General features: G+C 40.0%; 1 protein-coding gene across 1 annotated transcript; it reads left to right on the forward strand.

Moving 5' to 3' along the window:
* The first annotated feature begins 17,195 nt into the window (after positions 1-17,195).
* LOC146474157 (neuropeptide Y receptor type 1-like) lies at positions 17,196-18,287 on the forward strand. Its single transcript, XM_085117304.1, has one exon. It carries the CDS (start codon positions 17,196-17,198, stop codon positions 18,285-18,287), a length of 1,092 nt encoding a protein of 363 aa, XP_084973430.1.
* Positions 18,288-19,259: the final 972 nt, after the last annotated feature.

Consider the following 19,259-nt stretch of genomic DNA (forward strand, 5'->3'; position numbering starts at 1 on the left):
TGATTGAATGGTAGAACTGCAATCTAACGTGAAGTTTGACTTTGGATTTTGAACAATTTATCTTTATTCAGTTTTCATAGTACTTATTTCACTTTTTTATCCATGATTGTTGCTGACCTCTCAGAAATATTTCATAATTGAGTATGGATACGGAAGTCATGATACATGTATTGGCCTTTATTATATAGTGTCTATTTTTTGTTGTAATAAATACGGATAAAACTGTCATTTGTTAAAGTAAGCTAACACTGTCGGTTAAAATCCATGTTTTCCATCATAAAGTTAAAATAAAAAGAGAAAATTTTGCAGTGATACATTAAGCGTGTCTCTCTGTCCTTTTGTATCCCTCTATCCTTCCCCGGGGATCCGGCGGGAAGATAGTCTGGATGAGGAAAAGGCAAAATGTGCAAGCAAAATTACGGCGAAGAAAACTTAAACGGAAAATTAAATTCTGCTTGACTTTTCTTCCGCCGAAATTTTTCACAACCTTGTTAACTGATTTCCGTCAATCTCGTACCCAGAGTCCTCAAGCTCTTTGGTCAGCGGTTGGTCGCCTGCTCCGTGACATAATAATTACCATATATGAAGTACCTACCTGTTAAGTACCTACCCTGCTGACCAAAGGTAGCCCTGAGGACTCTGGGTTCGAGATTGAGGTGTCTCTGTCCATAGGTTGAAACACTCGGGATAAAAGACTAGGTTTTTGTCTGCTATAAAATTATGCTTTGAGTTCCTCATTAAAAATTCTAGTTCTATCAATCAGTTGATATGGTGCGGTGGGGAAGATAGTCAGACGGGAGATAGCCAACTTCTCGAATGAAACTCTTTATCCTGGGGCCCGTTTCTCGAAAGTCCCGGTAACTTACCGGGCCCGATAAATATATTCTTAAATGTTTTTGGCCGATTACACAGCGAATACTTGGCCAATGTTTTCATAAAATTATTAATAAAATTTTCAAATTTATACTTATCGGACCCGGAAAGTTACCGGGTCTTTCGAGAAACGACCCCGAGTCCCTTTATGAACTTTGAAACGGGCAATTGGCCAAGAAAGAATGATGCAACCTCCCGTGACCCTTATGTCCCATATCTCTAGTGTTGCCTGTGTGTGGAAAGGCCGATTTTTTCTTGGCTTTAAGTCCACTAAAATGCAAGTATTAATAACAATAATAATAATAATAATAATAATAATAATAATAATAATAATAATAATGATAATGATAATGATAATGATAATGATAATGATAATGATAATGATAATGATAATGATAATGATAATGATAATGATAATGATAATGATAATGATAATGATAATGATAATAATAATAATAATAATAATAATAACTCAGTTTATTCCGGCGTCGAATATACTGAGCTAGAGACAAGTAATCTCGTACCCAAACCTCAGTCGGTTCGGTGGGAGATCTGGGTACGAGATTAAGAGACAAGCTGATTAGGGACACTTATCTGTCTTACTGAGAAATTATCATGAACGTTTTCGTATAAATGCTTGAACGTTACGATACAAAAAAGAAAACAAAAACAGTCAAGGGAGACAGCTAGGAAGTGAATTTTTTTTTTCGGCGCTTGACTGCTTATGGGGGTCTGGGCACTGGCAGCTGAGCACAATTCCGAGAAAACAGGAACTGTTTGTGAGTGTGGCACACTTTCTGACGAACCAGTCGTTCATCGCATCGCTTCAAGTGGCTTAATAGTTGTCATGCCGTACATTACCGTGCGCAACACACCGAATTCTCTTGGAACAAGTAAAACGTACATTGATTTTGCCAATGCCAGCGGGTCCAGCCTCCCTTAAGCATCTTGAGGGAGAGATTGTAAGCTCTCTGGGGGCAAGCGTTGATCACCGCCTTACCCTGAATTGGAGCGGCAGTTGCACTTACTCGACTGTTAAGTCCCCTCATGAAGTACTCAACGTTCTGGAAGGCTTTGGCTACAGAGTTGTTGCTGCAGTCACTTATGAGGTGCACGCTATCGTATGGACACTACATAAGCAAGGATAAGCTACGAGATTGAAGAACTGATACAGCTAAGAACGTTTTACATTGTATGAACAAAGTACTGTGATGTTGATTATCATTTGGTCTTAAAAGATAGAAGTGCAACGGATGTGAAGTCAGACCAAGTCACTAAGAGTAACTGATTAGAAACACAACACCATGGATCCGGGAAAGGACACTTAAGTTAGATGTTGATTGTAGAAAGAATAGTAAATAATAAAATTTTAATGAAATCAATCTGGGTTTTTTGTGTATCTACCACGCAGATGCGACATAAAATGGTAACAAAAGGAAAACAGAGCAGAGAGAGAGAAAGAGAGAGTCGAGAGAGATTGAAATACAAGACCGAACGCTCGCGTCGTCGCGTTTTAAGACCTGTTAACCTTCGCTTTCTGTTGATCATCGCAAACTGAGCCGCTTTTACTTAAAGAAAAAGGAGATCAACCGGAACACGAACAAACTAAAAAGGTTCGTTTCTCTTTGAAAATAAAAACTTTGGGTAGATTTCCTCATAGTCCCATACATTATTTTTTTTTTATTCATACCAATTTCTGTTTATAAGAAACATCAGAAACATGCAAATTTTTTCGAGAAAACGAAAGACCTCAGGTTCCCGAAGCATATGATAATTCGATCCTGAAATTCTTATATCATCTCGATTGAAATGATATAAGAATTTGTAGAAATTTTTAAAACTAGCAATCGAGGAATAAATGGTACTCAAATTGTATAATAATCTCGATGGTAATGTTGCCTGCCCTTAAATGACGTTTTGTTGTAGGTTTTGTGACGTTCTCGTTGCCGTCACGAAGTTAGTTTTAACTTCTAACTTCCTATAAGCTCCGCTGTTGCCCTTTGCGCCCCGCTATTGCGTATAAAATTGGTATCGCCTTACAATTATTGAATTCCGTGTTTTCTGTGATGTCATATTTACTTGAAGCGAATAAAATAAAAATGAAATATAGGCGCTTTATGCGTTTCACCGCTTGAGGTTAGGGGTAGCAAGGGGCATTTCCGAGAAAAATAACAAGTCAATATTCAACGAGGCGTTTAATTCTGAGAAAAAAGAGAAAGGTTGGTTTCAAGCCAAATAACGTTATGTAGTGTGTTATGTAAATGACTCAAATTTCTGTAAGACTGATCGCACTGCACAGAAAACACGACAGCGACATGATAGAGACCAAACCAAGAATCAACAGAATTCGGCAACCGTGGACAGCTGTTTCTAACTGACTGGCTCTCGTCAGCACGGTATAGCACAGCAAAAAAGTAGAAAAACCAACGTGAGTCGAGTGGTCTACCAAATGCACGTGGTAGGGATTTCGCATGGGCCCAAATTCAGACATCCTTCCACGTCATAGCGCGTGACTACGAACAATGAACAAAACGCGCTTGCGCGATGATAACTGATAATTATCGTGAATCGGAGCTTGAGTGAGGAAGATAAATCATCAATACTCCGATCGTACCAAATTAAGTAAGGCAACAAGGTTTTCAGATCCGTCTTGGAGTCTCATTTGTCGCTACACGTCAAGTGTGTGAAGTATCATGCCTTATATCTTCGTACGAAGCGCACTGAGCTCTGGGCCTCTTCAAAGGACGACAACGCATATTGATTTTCACCTGTTATTCGACCAAAGCCGTTCACATCTTTATAGAGAGCTACAAAAGGTCGTGTCACCGTTGAATGATGTTACTCCAATTCCTGAGTGTGCGTGTCATCGCAGGGAAGACTTTGCTTATGAAGTTGTTGTATGTCAGACCTGTTATAAACCAGGATCTCCTGGATGGAAAACGTACCAGACCAATGTGCCCGCCTATGTAGTGCTCAACGCACTGGAAACCTGTGGCTACAAAGTCGTTGCAGCAAGCAGCACTTCGCCCAGTTCTCAGTACGTGTGGACACTGCAGGGACCAGTTGATAGGGAAGTCGACCAGGCACACGCGTCGTCGTTCCGTGTCTATCCTAGCTATTACTGAAAGGTGTTTAGGGTTAATTTGGCTACATGTATAATTTGCCGAGTTACGAGTTGAGTTGAGTTTGAGTTAAGCTTGAGTAAGATCGAGTTTCCGTTTTTCACACTATTTAGACTTAGAAGCTTACGCTGTAAGTAGAAAAGTGGGATTAAAAGTCATCGGTGACACAACAAAAACATTTTATACACGCTCGACGTAATTTGCATACGATTCACGCACGAGTTGCACAAAAATTAACGGCGGGCGTAAATGCTATCGTCAGACATTAAAAAACTGAATGTGACTGGGATGAAGGTCTCGCGATAGCTGTTACGCGCAACGTTAAATTTTATGTAACTGATCGGTTAGCGACCACTATAAGACTACGACAGAATGCAGTTATTTCCCGTGCATATTATTAAGACCGATTGTTTTTCTTGTATTATTTTCATTGGTTGTGTGACTGTATCAAATAATGGGTGCTTTCCATTCGCAAAACATTTTCGGTTTGAATCCTCGAAAATTTCGGTCTTGATTGGATTGGGAAATTGTTATATTCACGAATTACGGCATTATCTTGTTCGGTATATAGGAACACTCTTTCGGCCATTTTCTATTTGTCTCGGTATATAAGGTTAGTTTAATTTCATTATCATTCCAGCTGTCATTCTTTGTACTGATCGAGACTCGGCCGTTAAGTCATTTGGGATAACGGCCGAATCCGTATCTGTATATAACAACCGAACAAGTTAACGGCCGAAAAATGTTTGCTATCATTGCTATGATATACCGAACAAGCAGGCCAAACAAGGTTGAGGCTTATTTCGTTATTATCAAAACACTCGATTGGAACGGGCTTATTCTCGGTCGTCACGTGGTCAGTGATACTGGTAACTCGCAGTCGCTATTTTGTTTTCTTCCAAAGAGTAAATCATGCACGCGAGGAGACTGGAGAACAGTCCGACTGAAAGCTTTTGAATGGAACACGAGAATTTTCGAAAATACCGAAATTTACACCCTTCTTCGTCTGAGCAGTTCTTTCCTCTGAAAGAGTTCATTATGTTGTACTGCCAAAATCGGGTGTGTCAATGAAATCCTCTTGTGTGACCATTTAATGTAAGCTGCTGCTGTTTATTATGCTGTACAAGGTGATTCTACCATTTGAGTCTGTGGGTGAAATTGTAAACGTGACGATTCAAATGAAAGCTACTGAGCAGTACTTTCCTGTGGTGCTGTTTATTATGATGTACAAGGTTGTTACAACTTTTGTGCTAACTGATGAAAGGTATCGAATTGTACCTCGTCAGAGTACTGTTCGTTTGTTTACTTGGGTGCGACTGGCAGGATAAAAGGTTCACATAGGAGTAATCAAGGATTACTGAGTGCGTTCGAATGTTTGTTATGGGTATCGAGGTTAGCCATATTTGACGTTGAGAAGGCAGCTGGGCTAACATTGTTTTTTTTTTTTCGTTTTGTTTTAAGCCAAGGGCATAAGGGACTCAAATAATCAACTAGTTTGTTTTCTAGCGAACTCCCTCTCATCTATGGAATTTCACAGGACGATAACACGCACCATATTGGCTTCTTTGTAGCTGGAATAAAGGACTTTCCACTAAACAAGTCCCTAATCAAGCTTCGTTGTATTAGAGCTATGAAATCTCCAAAAAACATTGCAGTGAACTTGCAAAAATAATTGAGCTTAAACTTACGAATAGAGCAGAGGTTAGAACACACAGCACAAATGCGGTGGCTTAAAAGGGAGACTTCTTTCCACGGAACACTTGCATGCGCGCGCACCTTGCTGCACGAGTCTATGACGTATTTCCGTATCCGGTTCTTGACCCAAACACAAAATCGAGTTTCTCTTTCCTAAATGTTCGTTCCCAGGCCTCTAGAGGTTGAGTTTAGGTTGCGTTCTCCTAACGTCGAACGCAATTAACCAGTCCTAAAATTGACGATGCAAATGATTGTTTTGTTTTACAGAAGAGATGGTCAAACCGTTGTAAGTGCCACGCGCACCAGTACAGGATGTCTCACCGGTTTGAATTCAGCTTTCCGCTGGAAAAACCGGTTAAACTTGACAGAAAGTTTGACAGCGTTCCTCAGTCTGTTCCGGTCTGGCGTTTTGATGACAATATGATGGGCTCAGTCGACTGTTTTAAAAATCAAGTCAAAGAAACGATTCAGAGTTCTTGTTCGTCAGTGTCTGATAGTTTGGCGTAAAGATTGCGTGACAGTATGTAGCCTCCCACGCAGACGTCCTTTGGGCTCCTCACGCATTCATTCCTTTGAGGAATGGATGCGTGACAAGCCCAAATAACGTCTACGTAAGAGGTTAGACAGTACGTGAATTGTTTAAAAAGATTTATATGCAACGAATCTGGCCACAGAGAAAACTTTTAGTCATTCTAACAGAAATACCTTTTTTTGTCGCATTTTATTTGTGCATTTTGAACATCCACACATTCCTAATGAAGTTAACATTCTTTTTACTGATTTAATTTGACACGTACCGTACTCAAATAATATATTTCACCCAAAGATTCTTTAACAGGCATCGGTGCGCCATCCTTGATCCAAGTCCCCCCCCATCTAACTTTCTTGAGGAAGGACCTGAGAAGACCCTGGAAACGAATTTAACTTAGCACCGGTAATGCAGTTATAAGCAACGCCATTCACTGTTGGTAGCCATGGAAACTCTTTATCCTCGGGGATAAATATTGAAAGTTCCTTTGGCTTTTTAAATATTGTGCATTTCGTTCAGGTTTATTGGTCTCTTTTCTCTGCCTTGCACAAATTGCTGCATTTGCCAACGGTTGTAAAGTATTCAGTTATTGAGTTATGTTTGAATGGTAGAAAATGCAATCTAACTTGAAGTTTTGAACAATTTATCTTTATTCAGTTTTCATAGTATTTATTTCACTTTTTTATCCATGATTGTTGCTGACCTCTCAGAAATGATGCATAATTGAGTATGAAGTCATGATACGTGTATTGGCCTTTATGGATAAAGTGTCTATTTTTTTGTTGTAATAAATACGGATAAAACTTTCATTTGTTATAGTAAGCTATCGCTGTCGATTAAAAGCCATGTTTTCCATCATAAACTTAAAATAAAAGGAGAAAATTTTTCAGTGATTCATTAAGCGCGTCTCCCTTTCCTTCTGTATCCCTTTAATTATCCTTCCTCTGGGATCCAGCGGGGAGATAGTCTGGATGAGGAAAAGGCAAAATGTGCAAGCAAAATTGCGGCGAAGAAAACTTAAACGGAAAATTAAATTATGCTTTACTTTTCTTCCGCCGAAATTTTTCACAATCAATCTCCTACCCAGAGTCCTCAGGCTCTTTGGTCAGCTGTTGGTCGCCTGCTGACGGTAGGTACTTCATATATGGTAATTATTTTTCGTTATCATGTCCCAGAATTTTTATTTAAATCATTATGTACCTACCCTGCTGACCAAAGAGCCTGAGGACTCTGGGTATGAGATTGAGGTTTCAGAGGTTGGTCTCTAGATCTGTCCATAAGTTTAACACTCGGCATTAAAGACTAGGTTTTTTGTACTATAAAATTATGCTTCGATTTCCTCATTAAGAATTCTAGTTTTATCAATCAGTTGATATTATGCGGTGGGGAAGATAGTCAGACGGGAGATAGCCAACTTCTCGAATGAAACTCTTTATCCTGGGACCCGTTTCTCGAAAGTCCCGGTAACTTACCGGGCCCGATAAGTATATTCTTACACGTTTTTTCGCCGATTACACAGCGATTACAGACATGGTAATTGGCCAATGATTTCATAGAATTATAAAATTTCAAATTTATACTTATCGGGCCCGGTAAGTTACCGGGACTTTCGAGGAACGGCCCCCGGTCCCTTTATGAACTTCGGAACGGGAAATTGGCCAAGAAAGAATGATGCAAGCTACCGTGACCAATTCCCTTATTACTTTGTGTGCTCGGCTTATGTCCCATATCTCTAGTGTTGCCTGTATGTGGACAGCCGAGGATTTGAAAGTTGGGAGCTTTTCCATTTTCTCCGCTTTAAGTCGTCTAAAATGCAAGTATAAATAATAATAACTTTATTTCGGCGTCGAAAGCTGATTGGGGGCACTTATCTATCTTACTGAGAAATTATCATTAACGTTGCTTGAACGTTACAATAGAAAAACCGAAAGGCAAAAAAAAAAAAAAAAAAAAACAGTCAAGGGAGACCGGAAGTGAATTTTTTAGCGTTTGACGGCTTATGGGGGACTGGGCACGGGCAGCTGAGCACAATTCCGAGAAAACACGAACTGTTTGTGTATAAAAACAGAATTCGCGAGGCAAACGTGTGCACACTTTTTTGACGAACCAGACGTTCATCGCTTCGCTTCAAGTGGCTTGGTTAATAGTTGTCATGCCGTACATTACCGTGCGCTACACGCCGATTGATGCTACGAATGAGCACAACTGGTTTGAAAAAAAGTGTACGTACATTGATTGTACCTATGTCAACCGGTTCGGCTCCTTTACGCAGCTTGAGGGAGCGATTGTAAGCTCGCTGGGAGCAAGCACTGATCTCAAACGTGACGTGCCTGGGAGCGGCACTTGCACTTTCTCGACTGTTAAGTCCCCTCATGAAGTGCTCGACGTTCTGGATGGCTTTGGCTACAGAGTTGTTGCTGCAGTCACTATTAACCAGCGCACTCTCGTATGGACTTTGCATAAGCAAAGATAAACTACGAGCTTGAAGAACGACACAACTAAGAACGTTTGACATTGTATGAACAAAGTACTGTGACGTTGATTATCATTTTGTCTTAGAACTGATGGTAGTTCAATGGATGAGAAGTCACTTAGAGTAAGATTAGAAACACAGCACCATGGATCCGGGATAAGACCCTTGAGTTAGGTGTTGATTGTAGAAAGAATAGTAAATAATAAACTTGTAATGTAATCAACCTGCTTTTTTGTGTTTTTTGTGTATCTACCACGCTGATGCAACATAAAATGGTAACAAAAAGGAACAGAGCAGAGAGAGAGAGAAAGCAAGTCGAGAAAGGTTGAAACACAAGACCGAACGCTCCCGTCGTCGCGTTTTTCCAGCATCAACCTCAGCTATTAAGACCTGTTAACCTTCGCTTTCTGTTGATCATCGCAAAGCCGCTTTTACTTGAAGGAAAAGGAGATTAATGGAACATAAACAAACTAAAAAGGTTCGTTCCTCTTTGAAAAGACAACAATAGTTTTAATTAGCAACACTGGCTCTGCACGTCCGTTATACACTTTGGTACATTTCTTTGTCGTCCTCTGCAAAACAACAACGTGAAATGACCAAATTTAAGGTTTTATGGAGAACGAGAACGTGAACCCATGATGATTAATTTTCCTTTCTCTTTCTCTTTCTGAACTTTAAAGGCGCCCCTACGACGTTAGCTCCTTGATAGTTCGGCTACATTGCACAAACTGAGAGAGTATAAATCATCGCAAATTTATTCAGAAGGCGCGAAGGTAATTTTTTAAGTTTTCGTCTTCGTCGTCTTCGTCGTCGTCGTCGTCGTCTCTGCGTAAGGTCCCTAATGTCTGAAGGGACGACAACGTATATTGATTTTCACCAGTCATCCGACCAAAGGCGTTCTCATCTTTGTTGAGAGCTACCGAAGGGCGTGCGGTTGAATGAGTTTACTCGAGCTCCGTGTTATTCCCAGCTGGGCGGCCGTTATGATAATGTCCTTTCATGTCCTAGGCAAAAGGGCGGTATCTATAGATCTGGATCTCCTGGATGGAAAACGTACTACACCAGTGCGCCCGCCTACAGTAGTGCTCAACGCACTGGAAACCTGTGACTACAAAGTCGTTGCAGCAAGTACCACTCCGATCGGTACTCTGTACATGTGGACACTGCAGGGACCAGTTGATAGGGAAGTCGACCAGGCGTACGCGTCGTCGTTCCGTGACATTGATACTGACTATTAAAGCGCTTTCAGTATGATAACCTTGCGATAAAAATCTCCAAATGCACAGCGAGAAAATTCCTTTTTTACTTGTTCAGGTTTTGCTAGACTTTCTCAAAGTCCGTTTCATGTGAGTCCAATCAGTCCAGTCCGTTTTCGCTCGTCGGTCACTCTTACCGCGCATAAGAGGAAGACTGGAGGCAAGTCTAACGTTTTGCAGGTGTTAGACTTGATGTTTGGCTTTATACTCAGAAATCCCTTCCTGTGGTTATTTTAAGTGGAAAAAAATACTTTGGTTGTTGTCGTTTTGGGACCAGCTAAGGAGCTTGTGGTCGCCAAACTTTGTGGTGTTATGGTTTTGTTTATAATTCTGCTTCAGTAACCCCGGCCATAATTCCTTTCGACGTTAGGAGAACGCAAACTAAACTCAACCTCTAGAGGCCTGGGCACGAACATTTAGAAGAGAGAAAACTGGATTTTGTGTTTGGGTCAAGTACCGGATACAGAAATACGTCATACACTCGTGAAGCAAGGTGCGCGCGCACGCTTTTTTCTCCACGTGCAAAGAAGTGTTTCGTGGAAGGAAGTATCCCTTTGAAGCCACCATATTTGTACTGTGTGTACATGTTCTAACCTGTACTCTTTTAGGTAAGTTTAATCTCAATTATTTTTGCAAGTTAACTGCGATGTTGTTTGGAGATTTCATGGCTCTAATACAAAGAAGCTTGATTATAGCAACTTGTTTACTGGAAAGTCCTTTATTATAGCTACAAAGAAGCCAATATGGCGCGTGGAATCGTCCTGTGAAATTCCATCGATGAGAGAGAGAGTTCGCTAGAAAGCAAACTAGTTCGATACCAATAACAAACATTCGAACGCACTCAATAATCCTTGATTTCTCCTAGTTTATAGCTATTGTAGTATGTAGGCCGCGGGCTGCCTAATGAGTGGGGCAAAACTGATAAGCAAATGTTCCAACTGTACCGATCTGGGCCGTTTAAGAGAAAACGAACAGGTCACCGGTCAAAAACCTCGCACCTATGGGCCTGAAAGTGATGTTATGTGTAAGCCTGGATGCTTGTATCATTTGTTCACAGGGCTTAAAACAGCATCACATTTTTGTTTTCACATCGCTAACTCTTGTAGCGACTTTTAGAAACGCTTTATACTTGAGTTTGAGAACACTGGCTCAACTTGCTATCTTACTTGACTGAGGTGTGAAAGTGATCGACTCTCGGGCGGAACAGACAACCATGGAACTGGAAAGCGGAACGGAAACGGGTGTTGACTGTTTGCGTTCGACCCGTCTCGAGGGTGCAGGTACCAGGCTGCAGTTCGGAGAAAAACAGGAAGTTGATGTATAAATAAGCGTTTAGTTCTAGGAAAGCTGACTTGTCATCTGCTGAAGCGTTAAATCGCCTCTACGACACACCCAATATTGCACCCAAATTTAATGTTAAAATTTGGAAACATTTCGAGTTCGATTACCCTTTACGATTCAAACCAGGTTGTCTTTAACATAAGTATAACGTATATGGCTTCTGTTTGCTAGGAAAGGTGCCTTAGACATGTTCAAATTAAATCTTGAATTGGCTTATAACTGAGAAAAACACAAGCAAAATAGTTTTTGGTCTAATGCACATTCAACCTTAAATCTCTGATGAGTGATCATGCCCTGTTTTTATACCAAATTAGGTAATGTTTTTAAGGGATGTGTTTAGTTAGACGTTACCAGGGCAACTGGTGCTATATCTTTAGGGACTTGCCAGAAATTAGCAGGGGGGAAGGGGGGGGGAGGGGGTGAAGATTTTCAGTGAAGCGATGAAAATAAAATGAACCTTTCAAGGAAGGGGATTAAAATGTCCCAACCCTCCCTTGATCTCGTCCTAAAATTCCATGACCCTCCCCTGGATAAATAAAACATCCGAATTCTATATACAGTGGTAAAAGGAAAATGATTCAGTACTTTTAATAAAGCAAACGTGAAAACCTGTGTATAAACAGTTGTATACAAAGGCAATCAATTCCATCATCATTCCATATTGGATATTAAAACAAATTTCAAGCCGACTAAAACCTTTCAATATTTATTTTATTAGCTTCGCCAACTTAATATAGATTACATAAACAAAACAAAAAAATGTAAATACACGCATTTTTCCTCTAGCCACCCATCAGAAGTCAAAAAAGGATTCATTAAGGGCGAAGCCCTAAGACTCCTACGAACGAACTCCTCAAGAACAACATTTGAGGAAAATATTAAAAAAAATTAAACCACGACTCCTTGCTAGTGGCTACACAAATAATCTGTCGTGATTGAAAATTTTTTATCAGATGTCAAATTTACAGAAAGGTCATCGGCATTGAAGCAAAATGACAACTCCCCCAATCAAATATTGCCTTTCGTAACACAATATCAACCATCAGTGCCCAGCCTCAAACATGTTTTAATGAAAAAAGGGTACTTAATACAAAACCAGGCTTTCCAACACGAAATCTTCAAAGAGCCACCACTAATTTCCTTTTAAAAAGGAAAATATCTATTTATATATGACACGCTTGTCAGAGCAAAAATATAAAGAGGTTACACAAATGTTTTCATTGTTAGAATTCGAAGTTATGCAGGCCTGTCACCGCTTACTATTTCCTAACTCTATTATGAGGGAATAAGCACCCTAAAAAAGAAACAGTTGCTTTACATCCGATATGCATTTGACAAGGAACTGTTCACTGTGGCTGCAAAAGACGTTATCAAGCAACATATGACATTTACCATGAGTGAGACTGAGGATGATGATAGTGATAGTGGGCATGACTATGATGATGAGGATGGCAATGGTGATAATAATGTTGAGGATGATCCTGATGGTAGCACTTTTGATAGTGATGCTGTTAGAGAAATCAGTTCTTCTGAGTAATACAACAATAAATTGATGCGCAAAAGCAAGACATGAGCTGCTTTATAAGTTGGGTTGTTGCATTTATACTTTCAATAGCTTGTCTTTTCAAATAATTGAATGCCTTGATTTTTAGACATAACTTGTTATCTTGTAAACATGATATTTTAAAGCATCCCTTTACCATCATGGTGGTCTAATTTCTTGTGACCCTCCTTCTTTTCCTGTAATTTTTTTCATAACCCTCCCTTTTGAAGGGCTCAAAAAACTGTGACCCTCCCCTGTTTTCCACCCCCCCCCCCCCCCACCTTTCCCCCCTGCTAATTTCTGACAAGTCCCTTATCAATACTTGATACAGGCGTCAAATTATTGAATAAGCCAAAGGGTCCCATCGTCATTCTTGGTTTCTTCGTTCGCAGCGACACCTTTGAAGTGTGAGAGACATCATGCCGTATATCTTGGTTCGAAGCAAGATGAACCTATCAAATGAAGAGGAACTATTTAAGGGGACAACAACGTATATTGATTTCAACCAAATACACCCACAAGAAATCTCGAACCTTTACAGAACTATAAAGGGAGGGTTATCTGATCTACAGCCTGATTCCATTCAAGGTGGCCCTTCTACGTTCTGGACCAACAAGCCCCCTTATCAAGTGCTCAACGTACTGGAAAACTGGGGCTTCAAAGTTGTCGCAGCAAGCGCTGCAGGAAACGAGACCTACATCTGGACACTGCAATCGCCAAACCATGATTTTCGTGTTTACTGAAAATCATAGAATCACTTTCCTTTGCAGGATTCTAGAACGTATAACATTTCTTCTTCGTAGATATGTATAAAGGTATTGACACCGATGTTTAGAACGATAATTGCCTTTGGACACTGGAAGAGCCACGTGAGTATTATGTTCAGCTCATAAACGGATGCATTTAACTTTGCCATGCAGGATCTAAGAACCTTTGAACAGTTTATCTTCATAAATGTTGTCGGTACCATTTGTGTATGGAAGAGAAAAACGACTCAACGTTAGTGAATCCGAAATATAGTAATAAGTGCAACAATCAAGACGTTTAAATGTGAAAAACCGAATACTGTTGTCAGTAATGAAACTGCTTCCCATGTTTTAAAATTAAAATTGAGAGTTTCAGACTCCTTCACTCCTGAAAAATTAATCACATAATACAATCAAATTTAACTTGTTGAGCAGTGCCTTGGAGCCTTTCAAGTTTCAACTATCTCACCAAAGAGTTTGCTATAATCTCGAGGCTGCTTTTGAAACGTCCACCGTACAGAATATTCAATGATTTTGTTAACACAGTTGCAAGTGAAGTTTTCAAACTCACTTTTAAAAGCGGTTCGTCATGGGAAAGGAGCTTCATTGTAGTAGGACAGAAACGAAGCTTTACTTGAAAATATTGCTTCATTTTATTTGTGCTACTTCGCGATTATTTCAACTCATTCAACTTGCACAAAAACGGCGAACTACCCAGGAACCAAATTGGTAGGAGTGTGTTTGAGCTAAGAAAGAGAATGAAAAATTCGCCTTCTTGTGCTCCGTTCTCCACAAAACCTTGAATTTGGTCATTTCACGTTGCTGTTTTGCCGAGGACGGCAAAGAAATGTTCCAAAATTTAAAACATACTTGCAGACCTATTGTTTTGAGGCTTTGTCGTTTCAGCTGGGAACAATTCCAAGTAAAACAGGAAGTAAATATATGAATAGCTTTTCATTTCTGAGAAACATAGGGTGATTATTTGATTATGTATACGTGTACGGTTCAAGCGTGACTGAAGCGTCAGGTAAATTAAAACGTACGCGCTGTTGGCCACTTTTCAATCACTTTCTCTATCGTCTGTCTGTCAGTGCTTTCGTGACTAGGGGCTGTTTACATGGAGGAAAGAAGATTCTAACATTAGGAAGATCCTAGAAGACGAAACAACTTCTCGTCTGCTTACATGCCAAGTGAAGAAGGAAAAGAAAGAAAATTGTAGGCCTTTTGCAGCTGAACGGCCAACCGCCGCCATGTTTGCTTGTTTGGTGTTTTTTATTGTTATTGTTTCTTATTTTATTTTTGTCCCTAGAAGTATTTTAAAAAGACCTTCCTAGCGAAGGTAGTTTACATGGTGCTAGGATCTTGCTAGCTGTAGAATTTTCCTATCTTTAATTCAGCTAGGAGGATCCTATCGCTAGAAAGATCTAGCGCTAGTGCCAAGTACAACCTTTTGCATGTAAACTGAATACAGAAAACATATGGCGCTAGGATGACCCGCCTTGGCCTAGAACTGACCGGAGGGAATCAAGAGCTGAACTGGGAACTGCTGGGTGCAGACTGAGTTTAGATTACGGATCATCGAAACTTGTTATATATAGAGAACAAACAGCTCATCGAAATATTTTGTAGAAAACAGTTTCGAGAACAAATCACTCGAAATAAATTTAAAGACAACAAAACACACAAAAAACTCGGTTTACGCAACTTAAGCAGTTGCGAAAAGAAAGCCTGAAAAAAATTCAGGCCTGAACAGGGTTCGAATCCATGACCTCTGCGATGCCGGTGCAGTACTCTATCATCTGAGCTATCAAGCCAACTGGACTAGGAACTAGTCCTATTGTGAGTTCGTAATATACCCGTGAAGGATGAATAAATGAATATGAACATATGAAACATATAAGACGCAGTAAGTTACGTTATGCCGTGAACTCGAAAGTTCTCAAGCTATTTCCAAAAACTTGTATAACCTTTACGGGCGATGCAGCAGCTCTTATAAGGTCTCACTTGATTGGCTTGCAAACCCTCCTAGAATATATAATAGAGCAAACAACAGAACAGTACCCCAACCTTGAAAACAATAGCAGCTGTCACACAATTAAAATAATTACAAGCTTACGGAAGCTGCTACACCACTGACCACTTAACGACAGTTCTTCAAGAAAGAGCATGTCAATCAGTTTCAACCTTATATCTGTACCACACATTTAAAAGAAAAAGACATCATCAACAACAATAAAACATTCCAAAACTTCACCTCAACTGGGTGTTGCTATTGTTAGTGAAAGCTCTTAAAAACGAGATATATAACACAATTACCTAAGGAGCCTTGGAACAAGGTCAACACATAGCCCCCTAAACTTGCACCAAGTCTTCTTCTTGTGCGCCGAAAGATTAACGGTGAGCGACGAAAACGACGAAAACGGACTTTGAGAAAGTCTAATAGACCCCCTTCCCACACCTCACAGAATATCATCATCTCTGTAAAAAAGAGATGTTACGTTTTTCAACAGTGTTGATAACTTAAGAACCAAAGGTAAATTAGCCATCGTATAGAGTTTTTTGTGTTGATGTTTCGAGCGTTAGCCCTTCGTCAGAGCGAATACACTTGAAACTCTTTACGGTGGTCAATTTACCTTAAGTTATCAACTCAGTTGATAAAACCAACATTCGTTTCTACTCCCAGCCGACGCAGCACAATAGTTTTAATTATTGGTGTAATTATGCAGTCATTATGTGCAAACCTCTTGATGTGACAGGTGTTTTTCTGTCTGGCAAAGTCTTCAGACTCTTTTTCATTAAAATCGTATACATGTGTATTTATTTTTCTACACACTCCTGATGCGTATGTTTATACTAACTGTTTATACTATTAAAAGAGACCTTCGTTTCCACCCCCTATCTTGAATTGTATGCTGAAGTTTTGTCTTGCAAATATAAAGATTTTACATTAAAAAGAAAAACCTAGGCAATTTATATGACAGAGAAAAATTCAGTTAGGGAACGTCGGGGCAATTTCAACACAAGAAAAACAAATTACTTCAAATATTAATTACATGCAAGTACTTTGTCGCAGATAGCTTTATAAAGGACCGTTGTTCAGTTCTTGTCTCTGAATACAATGGAATCGGCGCCGAATCATAAGCTTGAATCCCGCACTTTTCAAGACCTTTGAGTGTTCCAGTTTCACCGTTTCAAACTTTCTGCCGACTTGTGGTGAAAAGGTCCAAAAATATTGTCAAAGAGAAGTGAAAAGATAAAAAAAATCGACAACTGGGCAAATTTTAGCAACGAGTAATTCAGGTCATTTGCTACCCGGTTATTTTGTTCTAAAGCTTGGTTGAAACTTATGAATAAGCGACAACAACTAAAGACAACGACCACTAACGTAGCACCGGCTTTCGACTTATATCCACGGAACACAGTGCTGTTGGATACTGGCTTGTTCCTATCGCGGCCCATACGGCAGAAGTAACCTTCTGTAAACTTCAAAACGAAGTGATGACAATTTTCTAGCGACCTTAGTGCGTTACAAGTAATTTTCACCGTTTCAAACTTACGACTCTTTGGCCGTTTTTTTTTATATTTAACTGTTAGAGGCGAGTGCAAGATAACACACGATGTTGTCTTCAAACGTTAGCAACGATTCTTTCAGCGTTTCAGCTTGTGACCATTTCGAGATATCCTACCCTGTTAAAATCGGTCAAGTCGTTGGTTACTCGTTTACTTTGTTCTTCAGTGTGGTTGGAAACGCTCTCATAATCCTTACTGTGTCTAAGCGCCCAGAACTGAAGAAAACCACCAATCTCTTCATTGTCAACATGGCGGGTTCCGACGGTCTCTTCACAATGGTAGCTATTCCTGTTCATTTAACAGCGGTGGTGAAAGGTTCTTTTTCCGCTCCCATTGGTGGTACGGCGGGATTAATCTTTTGCAAAGTGCAAAGGTTTGTGGAGAGCGTGTCATTTATTGTCTCTATACAATGCCTTGTTTGGATCGCTGCAGATCGGTTAGTGGCCGTGGTCTTACCAATGAAAGTCCACCTCATCTCGTCTACATCTCGCCGCATTGCTATCACTTCCACTTGGTTAGTGTCGGTCGCAGTAAATTCATATGATTTGTATGTCTATGAAGTGTTCGAAGAAAATGGAAAGGTTATCTGCTTGGAAAATTTCGACAAAGCTGCGTATGCATATTTTATTTATACAAGGGTGTATACCGCTCTATTTCAAATTGCACCGTTAATTGCCATGACTGTTATGTACAGTGTCATCGCACTGACGCTAAGAAAACAAAATAAAGTTCTTCACCGTACCTCACAAGTGCATCAAAAAGATCAGAGAAAACGGCGAGCGGTTAAGATGGCGTTCAGCATCATGGCCGCATTGTACACCTGTTATCTGCCACTGTTGGTAGTGGACATCTTTTGGCAGTATCACATTACAGCTTCTTGTGTCATTTACGAGGTACTATGGCTTGTTGGTACATTTATGCTCTACTTGTCCTCATTGGTCAACCCGATCGTTTGTTTTTCATTGGTGCAAAGTTATCGCAACGGCTTGAAGAGAGTGCTGTGTTCATGTTGGAACAAACGGGAAACAGAAGGCAGCATGGAAGGTTCCGAACAAGGAGGAATTACTCTTCGAAGTTTGAGAAGTAATCGAGGAACAGAATTCGAAGACAATCTGGCATTTAGTGGGGACAAGCAATGATCGGCTAAGCCTGCTGATCTTTGAATGCCAAGATGATTCGGGTACGACGATCTCCTTGGTGGGGAGGTGCCGATTGAAGCAAAGCTGTGAAAGCGTTTATTTGCCAAACTGATAACTAGTCAATGATCAGTGACATCAGCGAGTGAGCTGTGGACAATGAGGAATCAATCTGGGCCCTTGTTATTACACTCTCATGCAGAAAAAAAAGACAAAGTCAGTGTTAACATTGTTACGAGTCTTCAATGATGATTATTGAGCTCGCTTTTGTACGTTTGTTGCTAGAATGGACACCTGATGATGTTTACAGAACAGAAATCTTATTTCAAACTGAATAGTAAAAAAGTTGAAATTTTGAAAAGTTGGGGTTCTATCACAGTAATACTTTCTTTGATGTAAGCCGGTGAAGCTGCAAGCAAACATTACTACAGAGCGGTTTCCCATTCAGTGTCGTAAAACCAAAACCAAAGTAATTACTCTGACCAATCGTAACAGATGTCAACAGCACAATGAACCAATCAGAATTTGAAGAAAATACGTGTAACGGGCGTCAAGCGCGGGAAAACGTGTGCGGCCAAAACACGATTGGTTTTGGTTTGGATTCCCCGGCATTGGTTGAGAATGTGGCGCGGGTGGTTTTTAACCAATCACAGAACGTAGTTATGCAAAACCAAAGCAATCGCGAAATTACTTTCGAAACTCAATTGAAAACTTGCTCATTCAATTAAACGCCACCTTACAAAATGGTGCAAAGAGGTAACAGGATAAATTTACCTTCACTCGAGAGGACTTATGTGAGATTTATGTTCTGCTAATTAATGTCTGTTTGGAAACGTATCTGCGAGATTTTCAATATAAGGTACTCAATTATATAACTTGCACGAATATTCTGCTAAAGAAACTAGGAAAATTTGCAACTTTTCAAGAGAAGATTTAGAACACTTTTTATTTGTTTGCCCTGCATTACAAGTTTTC

The sequence above is a fragment of the Pavona decussata genome, unplaced genomic scaffold (assembly GCF_977016875.1).
Source record: "Pavona decussata unplaced genomic scaffold, jaPavDecu1.1 SCAFFOLD_91, whole genome shotgun sequence".
Taxonomy (NCBI): Eukaryota; Metazoa; Cnidaria; class Anthozoa; order Scleractinia; family Agariciidae; genus Pavona; species Pavona decussata.

Excerpts from the sequence above, each read along its gene's own strand:
- LOC146474157 (XM_085117304.1), top strand. The coding sequence starts at position 17,196 with ATGTTGTCTTCAAACGTTAGCAACGATTCTTTCAGCGTTTCAGCTTGT.